General features: G+C 34.5%; 1 protein-coding gene across 1 annotated transcript; it reads right to left on the bottom strand.

The window, feature by feature from the left end:
• Nucleotides 1–10,444: 10,444 nt before the first annotated feature.
• On the bottom strand, nucleotides 10,445–10,718 carry LOC309823137 (TP53-regulated inhibitor of apoptosis 1-like; the record flags this gene model as incomplete). The annotated part of the gene is given in 3 exon segments (XM_082655300.1): nucleotides 10,445–10,601; nucleotides 10,603–10,622; nucleotides 10,626–10,718. Coding segments are annotated over 3 exon segments (270 nt in total).
• Between the last annotated feature and the right edge of the window lie 2,856 nt (nucleotides 10,719–13,574).

Here is a 13,574-nt window from a genome sequence, read left to right as displayed (position 1 = left end):
AAAAAACGTAAAAAACACAAACACATGGAGGCTAAACAGTATGTTACTAAGTAACCAAAGATCACTGAAGATATCAAAGAGGAAATCAAAAAATATGTAGAGACAATGACAATGAAAACATGATGATGCAAAACTTATGGGATGCAGCAAAAGCAGTTCTAAGAGGGAAGTTTATAGCTATACAAGTCTCCCTCAAGAAACAACAAAAATCTCAAATAAACAATCTAACCTTACACCTAAAGGAACTAGAGAAAGAACAAACAAAACCTAAAGTTAGCAGAAGGAAAGAAATCATAAAGATCAGAGCAGAAATAAATGAAATAGAAACAAAGAAAACAGTAGCAAAGATCAATAAAACTAAAAGCTGGATCTTTGAGAAGATAAACAAAATTGATAAACCATTAGCCAGACTCATCAAGAAAAAGAGGGAGAGGACTCAAGTCAATAAAATTAGAAATGAAAAAGGAGAAGTTACAACTGACACTGCAGAAATACAAAGCATCCTAAGATACTACTACAAGAAACTCTATGCCATTAAAATGGACAACCTGGAAGAAAAGGACAAATTCTTAGAAAAGCATAACCTTCCAAGACTGAACCAGGAAGAAATAGAAAATATGAACAGACCAATCACAAGTAATGAAATTGTGATCAAAAATCTTCCAACAAACAAAAGTCCAGGGTGAGATGGCTTCACAGGTGAATTCTATCAAACATTTAGAGAAGAGCTAACACCCATCCTTCTCAAACTCTTCCAAAAAATTGCAGAGGAAGGAACACTCCCAAACTCATTCTATGAGGCCACCATCACCCTGATACCAAAACCAGACAAAGATATTATACACAAAAGAATTACAGACCAATACCACTCATGAATATATATGCAAAAATCCTCAACAAAATACTAGCAAACAGAAGCCAACAACACATTAAAAGGATGATACACCATGATCAAGTGGGATTTATCCCAGGGATGCAAAGATTCTTCAATATATGCAAATCAATCAATGTGATACACTATATTAACAAATTAAGGAATAAAACCCATATGATCATCTCAACAGATGCAGAAAAAGCTTTTGACAAAATTCAACACTGATTTATGATAAAAACTCTCCAGAAAATGGGCATAAAGGGAACCTACCTCAACAAAATAAAGGCCATATATGACAAACCCACAGCAAAAACATCATTCTCAATGGTGAAAAACTGAAAGCATTTCCTCTAAGATCAGGAACAAGACAAGGATGTCCACTCTCACCACTATTATTCAACATAGTTTTGGAAGTCCTAGCCACGGCAATCAGAGAAGAAAAAGAATTAAAAGGAATACAAATTGGAAAAGAAGAAGTAAATCTGTCACTGTTTGCAGATGACATGACACTCTACATAGAGAATCCTAAAGATGCCACCAGAAAACTCCTAGAGCTCATCAATGAATTTGGTAAAGTTGCAGGATACAAAATTAATGCACAGAAATCTCTTGCATTCCTATATGCTAATGATGAAAAATCTGAAAGAGAATTTAAGGAAACACTTCACTTACCATTGCAAAAAAAAGAATAAAATACCTAGGAATAAACCTACCTCGGGAGACAAAACACCTGTATGCAGAAAACTATCAGACACTGATGAAAGAAATTAAAGATGGTACCAACAGATGGAGAGATATACCATGTTCTTGGATTGGAAGAATCAATATTGTGAAAATGACTGTACTACCCAAAACAGTCTACAGATTCAATGTAATCCCTATCAAATTACCCATTTTTTACAGAACTAGAACAAAAAAATCTTAAAATTTGTATGGAGACACAAAAGACCCCGAATAGCCAAAGCAGTCTCTAGGGAAAAAAACAGAGCTGGAGGAATCAGACTCCCTGACTTCAGACTATACTATAAAACTACAGTAATCAAGACAGTCTGGTACTGGCACAAAAACAGAAACATAGATCAATTGAGCAAGATAGAAAGCCCAGAGATAAACCCACACACATATGGTCAACCAATCTATGACAAAGGAGGCAAGGATATACAATGGAGAAAAAACAATCTCTTCAATAAGTTGTGCTGGGAAAACTGGGCAGCTACATGTAAAAGAATGAAATTAGAACACTCCCTAACACCATACAGAAAAATAAACTCAAAAAGGATTCATGACCTAAATGTACGACCGGCCACTATAAAACTCTTAGCGGAAAACATAGGAAGAACACTCTTTGACATAAATCACAGCAAGATCTTTTTTGATCCACTTCTTAGAGTAATGGAAATAAAAACAAAAATAAACAATGAGACCTAATGAAAATTCAAAGCTTTTGCACAGCAAAGGAAACCATAAACAAGACGAAAAGACAACCCTCAGAATGGGAGAAAATATTTGCAAATGAATCAGTGGACAAAGGATTAATCTCCAATATATATAAACAGCTCATGCAGCTCAATATTAAAAAACAAGCAACCTAACCCAAAAATGGGCAGAAGACCTAAATAGACATTTCTCCAAAGACATACAGATGGCCAAGAAGCACATGAAAAGCTGCTCAACGTCACTAATTATTAGAGAAATGCAAATCAAAACTACAGTGAAGTATCACCTCACACCAGTTAGAATGGGCATCATCAGAAAATCTACAAACAACAAATGCTGGAGAGAGTGTGGAGAAAAGGGAACCCTCTTGCACTGTTGGTGGGAATGCAAATTGATACAGTCACTATGGAGAACAGTATGGAGGTTACTTAAAAAACTAAAAATAGACCTACCATATGATCCAGCAATCCTACTACAGGGCATATACCCAGAGAAAACCATAATTCAAAAAGACACATTCACCCCAATATTCATTGCAGCATTATTTACAATAGCCAGGTCATGGAAGCAACCTAAATGCCCATTGACAGATGAATGGGTAAAGAAGAAGTGGTACATATACACAATGGAATATTACTCAGCCATAAAAAAGAATGAAAGTAGGTCATTTGTTGAGTCATGGATGGATCTATAGACTGTCATACAGAGTGAAGTAAGTCAGAAAGAGAAAAACAAATATCGTATATTAACGCGTATATGTGGAACCTAGAAAAATGGTACAGATGAACCAGTTTGCAGGGCAGAAAATGAGACACAGATGTAGAGAAGAAACGTATGGACACAAAGCAGGGAAAGTGGCAGGGTGGTGGTGGTGGTGGTGTGATGAATTGGGTGATTGGGATTGACATGTATACACTGATGTGTATAAAATTGATGACTAATAAGAACCTGCTGTATAAAAAAATAAATAAAATTAAATTAAACAATTAAAAAAAACCCCAAAACGTTGATAACTCTAGTCCCCTTAATCTGCTTATCTGTAAACCCTCATGCCAACAGTGAGAAATCCAGCTCCTACCATTCACTTACTTAATTGGTCAGTTTAAGAATACATATAGCAGTTTAGGAATTAATACCCTTACTCCCATTGGAAGCAACGTTATTAACTAGAGTACAATGCTTATGTGCAATTCCTTTTGCTTTTAGTTTTACGCACTCAACTAATTTCCAAATTTCATCCAACACCTTTTCCCTTAAGCCCTTCCGGGAGGTTATTTTATATATTTGTAATACAGTTAAATTTCCTCGTCACAGTCTACCCTCCTTCCTGGGATCCTCCGATTTCCTAAGTGATTGCTTAAAATTGACATACCTTAAGGGTTATGTTATGTACTATAAAGTTCTATGGGTTTTGATGAACACATGATGTTATGTATATACACAATATCATACAGGATAGTTTCACTGACCTAAAAATCATCCATGTGTCAATTATTCAACCATCTCCTCCTCTCCCTGAGCCCCTGACAACCACTGATATTTTAATTCTTTCTATAGTTTTGCCTTTTTCAGAATATCATATAATTGGAATGATACACTATGTAGCCTTTTCAGACTGTCTTCTTTCACATAGCAACCAACATTTAAGGTTCTTAGATGTCTTTTCATGACTCAATAGGCTACTTATTTTTATCATTGCATAGTATCAATTGCATGGATGTATCACAATTTGTTTATCCCCTCACCTATTGAAGAACATCTTGGCTGCTTCCAGGATGGGTGAAAATGAATAAATCTGCTGTAAATATTTCTGTGCAGATTTTGGAGTAGGTATAACTCTTCATATGAATTGAGTATTAACCTAGGAGTGCAATTGCTGGATCATGTTATAAGAATAAGTTTAGCCTTGTAAGAACCTAACAAACTGTCTTCCAACCTTTAAATACTATTTTGCATTTCCACCAGCACTAAATGAAAGTCCCTATTTCTTTGCATTTGCAGCAGTGATCAGTATTGTCAGGTTTTGTTTTCAATTTTTAAATTTTCAGCCATTCTAGTAGATGCATAGTAGTATCTCATTGTTTTAATTTGAAAGTCTCTAATGACAAATTATGTTGAGCATCTTTTCATGATTATTTGCCATGAGGTGTCTGCTCAGATCCTTTGCTCATTTCTATTGGCTTGTTTGTTTTCTTATTGTTGATTTTTAAGAGATCTCTGTACATTTTGGATATAAGCCCTTTATCAGTTATGTGTTTTACAAGAATTTTATCTAAATCTGTGGCTTGTATTTCATTCTCTTAACATTATCTTCAAAAGAGAAGCTTTTAATTTTAATAAAGCCCAAATGATTTTTTTATTGAAGTATAGTTGCTTTACAATATTGTGTTAGTTTATACTGCACTGCAAAGTGAATCAGCTATACTTATATGTATATCCCCCCCTTTTGGATTTCCTTCTCATTTAGGTCACCACAGAGCATTGAGTAGAGTTCCATGTGCTAGACAGTAGGTTCTCATTAGTTGTGTGTTTTATATGTAGTATCAATAGTGTATATATATCAACCCCAACATGACCCAGCAATCTGGCGTATACCCAGAGAAAACCATAATTCAAAAAGACACATGCACCCCCAATGTTCATTGAAGTACTATTTACAATAGCCAGGACATGGAAGCAACCTAAATGTCCAACAACAGAGGAATGGATAAAGAAGGTGTGGTACATATATACAATGGAATATTACCCAACCATAAAAAGGAATGAAATTGGGTCATTTGTAGAGATGTGGATGGACCTAGAGAGTGTCACACAGTGTGAAATGAGTCAGAAAGAGAAAAGCAAATATCGTATATTAATGCATATATGTGGAATCTGAAAAAATTGGTATAGTCAATCTTATTTACAAAGCAGAAATAGAGACAAAGACGTAGAGAACAAATGTATGGATACCAAGGGGGATGGGGTGGTGGTGGGATGAATTGGGAGATTGGGATTGATCAATTGATGATTTTTAAAATTTTATTTCATGGATTGTACATGTGGTGTTGTATCTAAAAACCCATCACATGGATTTTTCTCCTGTTCTTTTTCTAAAGGTTTTATAGTTCTGCATTTTACATTTTGGTCTATGATTCATTTTGACTTAATTTTTGTGAAAGGTGTAAGTTCTATCTAGGTTAATTTTTATTTTCCTTACTGTTTTTTTTTTTTTGCATATGGACATCCAGTACCATTTATTGAAAAGCTATCCTTTCACTATGGAATTGGTTTTGTACATTTGTCAGTTGACTATATTTGTATGGGTCTATTTCTGGCCTCTATTCTCTTCTATTGATTTTAGTCTTCCTACTCTGTTCTTCTTCCTTGTTCTGAAGTCTGCTTTGTCTGAAGTTAATAAAATTACTCTAGCTTTCTTTTGATTATAGTTAGCATGGTATGTCTTTACTTAATAACCTATTTGAGTCTTTATATTTAAAATGAATTTCTTGTAAAAACAATGTACTCTTGCATCCTGTTTGTTTTTATTCACTCTGACATTTTATTCTCTTCAACGTGTTTAGACCATTCACATTTAAAGTGATTATTGACATAGTTGGATTGATATTTGTTTCTTTTTTCCCTCTTTTCTGACTTAATTTAATTAAAACTTTTCCTGATTATTATATATGATGGCATTTATCTCCTCTCTGAGCAAATCTATTATACTTATTCCAAATTATTTAATGATCACCCTATTGTTTGCAATATCCATTTCAAGTTAATCAAAGTCCACTGTCTAAACAACACTATACCACTTACATGTAATGCAGATATTTTATAACAGAAGATTCTTAGTTCCTCCCTTCTATTTCTGATGGCATCGTTGTCATCCATTTCACTTATCTATATGCTATAACTACCCAATACATTGTTTTTCTTATATGTTCAGCAAATGGTTATCTTTTAGATCAATTAAGAAAAAGAAAAATGTTTTATTTTGCCTTCGTTTGTTCTTTCTGCGATGTTCCTCCTTTTACAAATGTTTGAGAACTTTTACTTCTGAAGCCATCTGTGCCTGGCAAGTACTTTTTGTGAGATGTTTTAAAATTACAAACTCTTTTTTAAAAATCAGATATTGGACTATTTAGATTTTTTCTTTCTTTCTGTGTCTGTTTTGGTAAATTATGATCTCATGAGTTTGTTCATTTTATTTAATTTGCAAATTTATTGGTCAAAATTTTTTCTTAACACTCTCTTATTATCTAATATCTGTATCAATAATGATGTCTCATTTTTCTCCCTAATTCTGGTCATTTGTCCTTTTTTGTTTTCTTGATCAATCTTGCTATAATGTTTATCATTTCATTAATTTTTTTCAGTTTTTTAATATTCTCTATTGTACTTTTGGGTTTTATTTGTTAATTTGTACTCTGAACTTATCTTCTTTCTGTTCTCTTTCTGTTTACTTTAATGTTATTTTCACAGGTTTACTTTAATGTTATATTCAATAATCTTATTTTCATATTATGATTTAAATTTTCATTTGTATATTTATACAAATGTATATAATATACTTTTCTTTTCTAGTATCAATACATGCCTGTACAGTCAAAAGTTTTTCTTTTACCTCAGTTTTAGCTGTATAATACAAGTTTTCATATGCCACATTTTTCTGTATGCCATTGAAAATATTTTGTAATTTACATTGTAATTTATTCATTGACCCATGGATTATTTTAGAAGTATACTGGTTAATATGCAAACATTTGAGATTTTTACATTATTTTTGTAAGTATGCTATATTATATTTTTCTAGTAAACATACTCTATTATTTTAATACTTTGGAACATTAAGATCAAGTTTGTTAATTATATAGTTCAACTCTTCTCTGTGTGTACTGACTTTTGTCTGCTTTTCCTATCAGATATTTAGAGAAAGTTTTAAATCTCTCACCTTGACTGTAGTTATATCACATTTTACTCTATATATTGAGACTGTGTTATTAGGTACAGGCAGAATTATAATTGTTACAATTTTTATTTCTTATTATTTCTAATAATGCTTTTTGCCTTAATGCCTACTTTGCCTGAGGTTAATAGAATAACACTTGGTAAATTTTGGTTAATATCTTTTTCAACTCCTTTATTTTTAACTTCTCTACAGATTTATGTTTATAGTGTGACCCATAAATTGAATGTGCATTTTTATTTTTATCAAATCTGAAATATGTAGTCTGTTTACAGATAATTTATCACTGATATTTTTAAGTTTAAACCTATCTTTCTATTTGTTTTTTGTTTGCTCAATCTGTTCCTCTTTTTTCTTTTGTTGTCTTCTTTTTATTAATCATTTTTTAATTTATTATTCCATTTTCCCACCTATTAGCTTATTAGTTAATAAATTATTTTTCTCTTCTTTTAAGGGTTACAGCATAAATCCTGGAATTATTAGCACCTACTCTATACTAGCACTTTGTCTATCTCTCAGAAAAATGTGAGGAATTAGGGACAATTAAATTCTATTTTCCCCATTCAGCCCTTTTTGTTATTATTGTTGAGTGTTTTAATTATACATATATTTTAAACCCCACATTATATTACCAGTATTGCTTATATCATCAATATTCATTTTTATTTACTTACTTCCCAGTGATTACTTTTTCCTATTTACATTTCTGTAAGATAATTTCCTTCTTGCATTTCTGAAAATTAGGATCATTTTCCTTCTACTGAAAGGATACCTTTTAGTATATCATTTAGTTCCTGTCTGATGCCAGTGAATCTTCTCACTATTTATTTGAAAATGTCTCTATTTTATGTTTACTTTTGAAAGATATTTTCCCTTGGTATATAATTTTAGATTGTAAGATTTATTCTTCATTGTTTTTCAGTATCATTTTATTTTCTTATGGCTTTCATAATTTCCCTTATTTATTTATTTTTTGCATATAGTGCTGGTTTTATTTGTTTCTGGAATTAAAACCTTCCTGTAGCCATAAGAATTAGGAGAAACAACAGCAATACTTACAAAACCACCCTTAAAGAGCAATAAGATTTCCTCTTCAAAATGTAAAGCCCTTGAAATAGCTGAGATAGTTGGAATCATTTTATGGGCAGGATAAAGTCAAAATAGCATGAGGAACATTCAGAAAAAATATTCCCTCAGTAGCAATTACAATAAAATTTGTTTTATTCTCAAAGCTCAACCAAACAGTTTTGTGGTAAGATTCAAAACAGTGCAAGGTTTTGACCAGCTTGTGGCCAGGCTTATTTCAGGACAGATATAATTAACTCCAGCTTGTTGCCTGGCCTCCCTCAGCTGGGTTCCAAATAACTTTTGTATCATGGACCTTAACCTGTCAAAATATAAATGCAAAATGTATTGCAATGACAGTAAGGACTGGTCATGTTAAATATGAAGTTACTAATTGGTAAAGTGGAGAAGAGGTAATAGAATCTAGGCCTTCTGTAAATCAAATTTCATACTATATGGGCACATAAAAAATTGAACCATATTACTCAAGATATGCAATTACGGAGACTACCTGACATTCTAAAGTGTGTAAGGGCCCACCTGACCTTGACATTTTTTGGGTGCCATTATATAAACAATTTAAGAAGATATTTCGGGATTTCCCTCGTGGCACAGTGGTTGGGAGTCCTCCTGCCATTGCAGGGGACACGGGTTTGAGCCCTGGTCTGGGAGGATCCCACATGCTGTGGAGCAACTAAGCCCGTGCACCACAACTACTGAGCCTGTGCTCTGGAGCCCATGAGCCAAAGCTGCTGAGCCCACGTGCCACAACTGCTGAGGCCCGCACGCCTAGAGCCTGTGCTCTGCAACGAGAAACCACCGCAATGAGAAGCCTGCGCACCACAACGAAGAGTGGCCCCCGCTCCTCGCAGCTAGAGAAAGACTACGTGCAGCAGTGAAGACCCAACGCAGTCAAAAAAATAGATGAATAAAAATAAGTGAATAAATAGATTTGGAAAAAAAAAAAAAAAAAGAAAAGGCATTGTAATAGCCCAGGGGAGAAATGAAAGAGTCTGAACTAAGGCATTAAAAAAAAAAGATATTTGTGTAACTTACTGTAGAAAGTTGAGAAATCAGTGAGGTTTCCATTTGTTATACCATACTACCTAGCTTAGATAAATCTTCATTTTTAAATTATAAAACATATAAAACTCTCCCCAGTGTATATATGGGATGTATGGGATTACAGGGCGATAGTTGTTCCATAAAGTGCACTGAGTTCCAGGGGCATATAATGGAAACTAAATGTTACAATTTGTTTCAGTCTTCATGACTACAGGTAGGGTGGGTAAACAAGGCAAATGAAGCAAACTCTTCCTCCCTGCCACCCCTTAACCAGATGCAGCATTTTGGCACTTCTATGATATACAGGTTGACTTAATTCATTGACTTAAGTTGAAAGTTAGCAAGAGCAAATCTTTTAAATTTAGGATCTTCTTCCATAGCCACTCCAAGGATCTTAATTCCTAAACTACACCATGAGTTCTGAAATGGTGTTCACTGCAGTGTTCTTGAAGCTTTCACATCTTAATATGAGATCTGACACCTCTAGTTAAGGTAGGGAATGGTTAAAAGCTGTCTTCCTCTTAGCTAACCCAGTCCACCAGCAATCTTAACAGTTAAGTTACTATATAAAAATGAAACTGTGCTCTCAAGCACTGATCAAAACTGTTGTGCTAGGAATCCTTTCCAGAGCATTAGCTCCCTGAGAGAAAACAGAGATCCTAACCAGTTGCTTCCATGAATAATAACCCCAGTATGGTATACATAATGTCCTTCAAAGCATAACTCAGGCAACCGTGGTCGTCTTGACAAGCTTATCAGCATTTACACACAAGATATATTTAAAATTGATCCCAGACCAACTATTGCAACCATAATCCCATTATTTAGCACACTACGTTCCTGCTGAGATGCCAAAGCCAGAAATCTCAAAGCAAAGAGTGATGGTTCATCATCTTTTACAAGTGAGACAAAAATATCAAGAAGGAAGAAAGGTAACCCCTCCACCCGCCCAAATGCATCAAATCGATGTTATCTTCACAGCTTTAATGGACACGATACAGAGTTCTCAACTTCCTGATTTGAGGAGCCCATTTTCAAGGTGACTGTCAAGGTCAAGAAGAGCTTTCAGGCTTTTCTTTGCCATGACCCATGAACTCCAGTCCTTCAATAGGAATTTCCTTCTCCTTTATTGCTTTCTGAACACACTGCTGGTAGCGCTTGAAGAGGTAGGTGCCCGGGTCCCCAGAGCCATCCCCCTTGAGGAATCTGTGCAAACAAGTGATTGAAGAACTAATTGTACTCATGCTTCATGTTGGTGCAAGCCTCCCCTATGCTGTTTGTGGCATCTGCGTCTGTGGCGCTGGCAGCAGCTCTCAGATGTCCCATAATTTCCTTTGAAGAGTTAACTTATCAGTCTTTTACTTCCTTGAAAGAAACGTGTCTGTTTTTTCTGGATGCTTTTAAAATTTTCTTTCTGCTTTTGTTTTCTTTTTCGTATTTTTTCCCTGATGTGTCTAAGGGTGGTTTTATATAGAACTTTTTGAATCTGTGGATTAATTCCCTCTGTCAGTTTGGAAAAATACTTTTTTTTTTTTTCTGTGTGTTTTTTCACCTGTTGGGCTATGTTTTCTTTGTTTGTTTTTGTCTTCACCATTTTATCTTATTCTTGGCCTAACTGGTAATTTTTGATTGAATGCTTGGCCTTGTATATAAAAATTATTGCATCTCTGTATTTTTTTCTTCCTCCGAAGGGTATTTTATTTTCTTTTAGCTCACAGAAAAAAAGGTTGATCATCTCAATTCTATAAGGGATTGTGATAATTTGAGACTCAATTTCAGTCTTTGTGAGAACTGGTCTAGTTTCAGTTTCCACTTACTCCTATCCAATTCATATGAGTAATCTTGTTCTTTAGCTCTCTTTTTTCATCAGTTGCCAGGAAGTTAATGTTACTTTTAATGCTCCACTACAATAATTCTATTGACCTTGCTTTATATTTTCATTTCTTGTTCCCATAAAAATATTTCTTTTATTTGTAACTTAATTGTCTTATTGTATCTATATCTATTATTGTAAAGATTCTCAAATACTTTTTATAATCCATTCACTCATGATTTATTATCACCTGTCTACACTGCTTAGGGCACAAATTGGGCTCTAAGTAGGCCTATGGGTATGAATTCCACATTTACTGACTTAAAGGGGCTTGCAATCTAATAACAGGAAAATAACAGACAACCATGTGACTGGTATAGTAGAGAGTAGAAATAGTATGCAAAGGTGTATAAGCCACGTACTGCAGGAATGCAGACAGAAGAATAATATAGTTTTCCTAAAATGACGAGGGAGAACATGAGGGTGACATTTGAGTGCACACTTGAAGTGGGACTAGGATTAACAGGAGAGGGTCATTACTTCAGGCTAAGTAATAAATAAAAATGTAAGAAGAGAAAAATGGGATAAAGGATGGGATGAATAACTTGAGGGATATTGCTATGGGAGTGAGCCACGGCTGCGTAAGACTGATTCAAAAACTATATTCTGAGATTCTTAAGCCAGAGATTCTGGCGCTAGAACTAGTTGTTATTCTTTGGTGATCTTAAGGTTTCTGCTGGTTCTTTAATTATCTCACAAGAGATGCGTTTACCAAGTAAAAAAACAAGAAAGAGTTGCTGCCTCCAGGGCTAAGAGTAACCAAGGAAAGAGAAACACACCTGCCTTTTTGGTCACCAATACTAATATTTTGTTTTCTCAGGTCTTGAATGGTAAGCTAAAGACTTGGGTTGGAACGGAATGCAGGCGCTCTAGGGTGATGATTCAGGCTGACTGTTAGACTTGCAAAACTGAATGTGGGTGGTTTTGTTGTGTAATCTTTTGCCTTAATCTTTCTGCTTTTGATGAAGTGCTTTGACTGTCTCTTTATGTGTATGCCTGTAAGAAGTAGGACATGCATGGAGTTTCTTAATGGAACCTCATCAAATTTAAAGTCATGACGGAAAAATTGGTTTATCTTAGGTTAAAAAAGTCCTCTTTAGTTATAGAAGAAAATTTTTTTAAAAAGAGAGAAAGGAAGGAAGGAAAAAAAGAAAGAAAGAAAAAGAAAGAAAGAAAGAAGAAAGAAAGAGAGAAAGAAAGAGAAATACTAATCATTAAATCCAGGCTAAGCAGTCAGTATTATTTTATTTTGGGAATTTAAAGTCCATAAAATAAAAAAATGTGATCAAATTTGGTTCCCATTTCAAGTGAATTTCAGATCTGGAATTTAACTTACAGAATTAGTGTTCACATGTAGTGTTGGAGAGGAAATTTGATATAAAGGGTCAAAAAATTTAATTATATAGTAATTAAATCGCAGATTGAATATTTTGTTTGTCATTTTGAAAAGCAAGAAAAGCTAAACATTTCCCAAGCAGAATGCCATCACCTCAACTGTTTCTCAATATTTCAGTCAACATTCTTTCAACAAACATTTACTGAGCATCTACTCTATGTCAGTTTCTCTACTAGCCTCCAGAGATAGTGATGAACAAAATGCAGACACAATTCTTGATCATTCAGAGATTAGAGTCTCGTGAGGATCATCCAACAGTTGTCAAATAATCACACATATGAAAGACTAATTCCAAATATGAGAAAAATGCCCTGAAAAAAAGAAGCAAAATTTAATGAGAGCCAATCATAAAGGGATTGTAAATGAATACCTGTGCTCTTGGTGGGCTTTAGGAGTAGGTGGCATACCGGGAACTAGTAGCATGAGCTGTTTGGTGCCATGGACAGAACAAGAGTCAGAATCAGATTCTTGTTCTTAAGACAGTTAGGGCTTTTCCATCATGTCCTGCATGGCCAGAGGTTCCTAAGTGGTTCCTGAAATTAGGTTTGTCTTTTTGCTACCTGAACTAGCAATTCCACTAGTCCTTTGATTCCCTCCAGTCCACGTCCACAGTGCTGTCAGAAATTTCTAAAACTCAGCTTCTAAAGTGCCCCACTCTTCTCAGCAGCTTCTGAAGTTTCTCCTTTACATGCTTGCAATTCTCTGCTCCATGTTCATATAAAATTCAAAGTCCTAGCAGACGGGGCCCTCCATGATTTTCCCAGTCCTCAACCAGCCTTGCCCGATTTGTCTTTCATTACTCTCCTCCACACCCCTTGCACCCCAAGGTCCAGCCTCAGTTAATATTTTGTAACAGAGTCATTCACTTTCCTGAAATAGGTATGTGCAATTTTCTTTTTCTGGGAAGTATTCC

The sequence above is a fragment of the Grampus griseus genome, assembly GCF_964374135.1.
Source record: "Grampus griseus genome assembly, chromosome: 5".
In the NCBI taxonomy this organism is placed as follows: Eukaryota; Metazoa; Chordata; class Mammalia; order Artiodactyla; family Delphinidae; genus Grampus; species Grampus griseus.
This window is presented reverse-complemented; position numbering and strand designations above follow the sequence as displayed.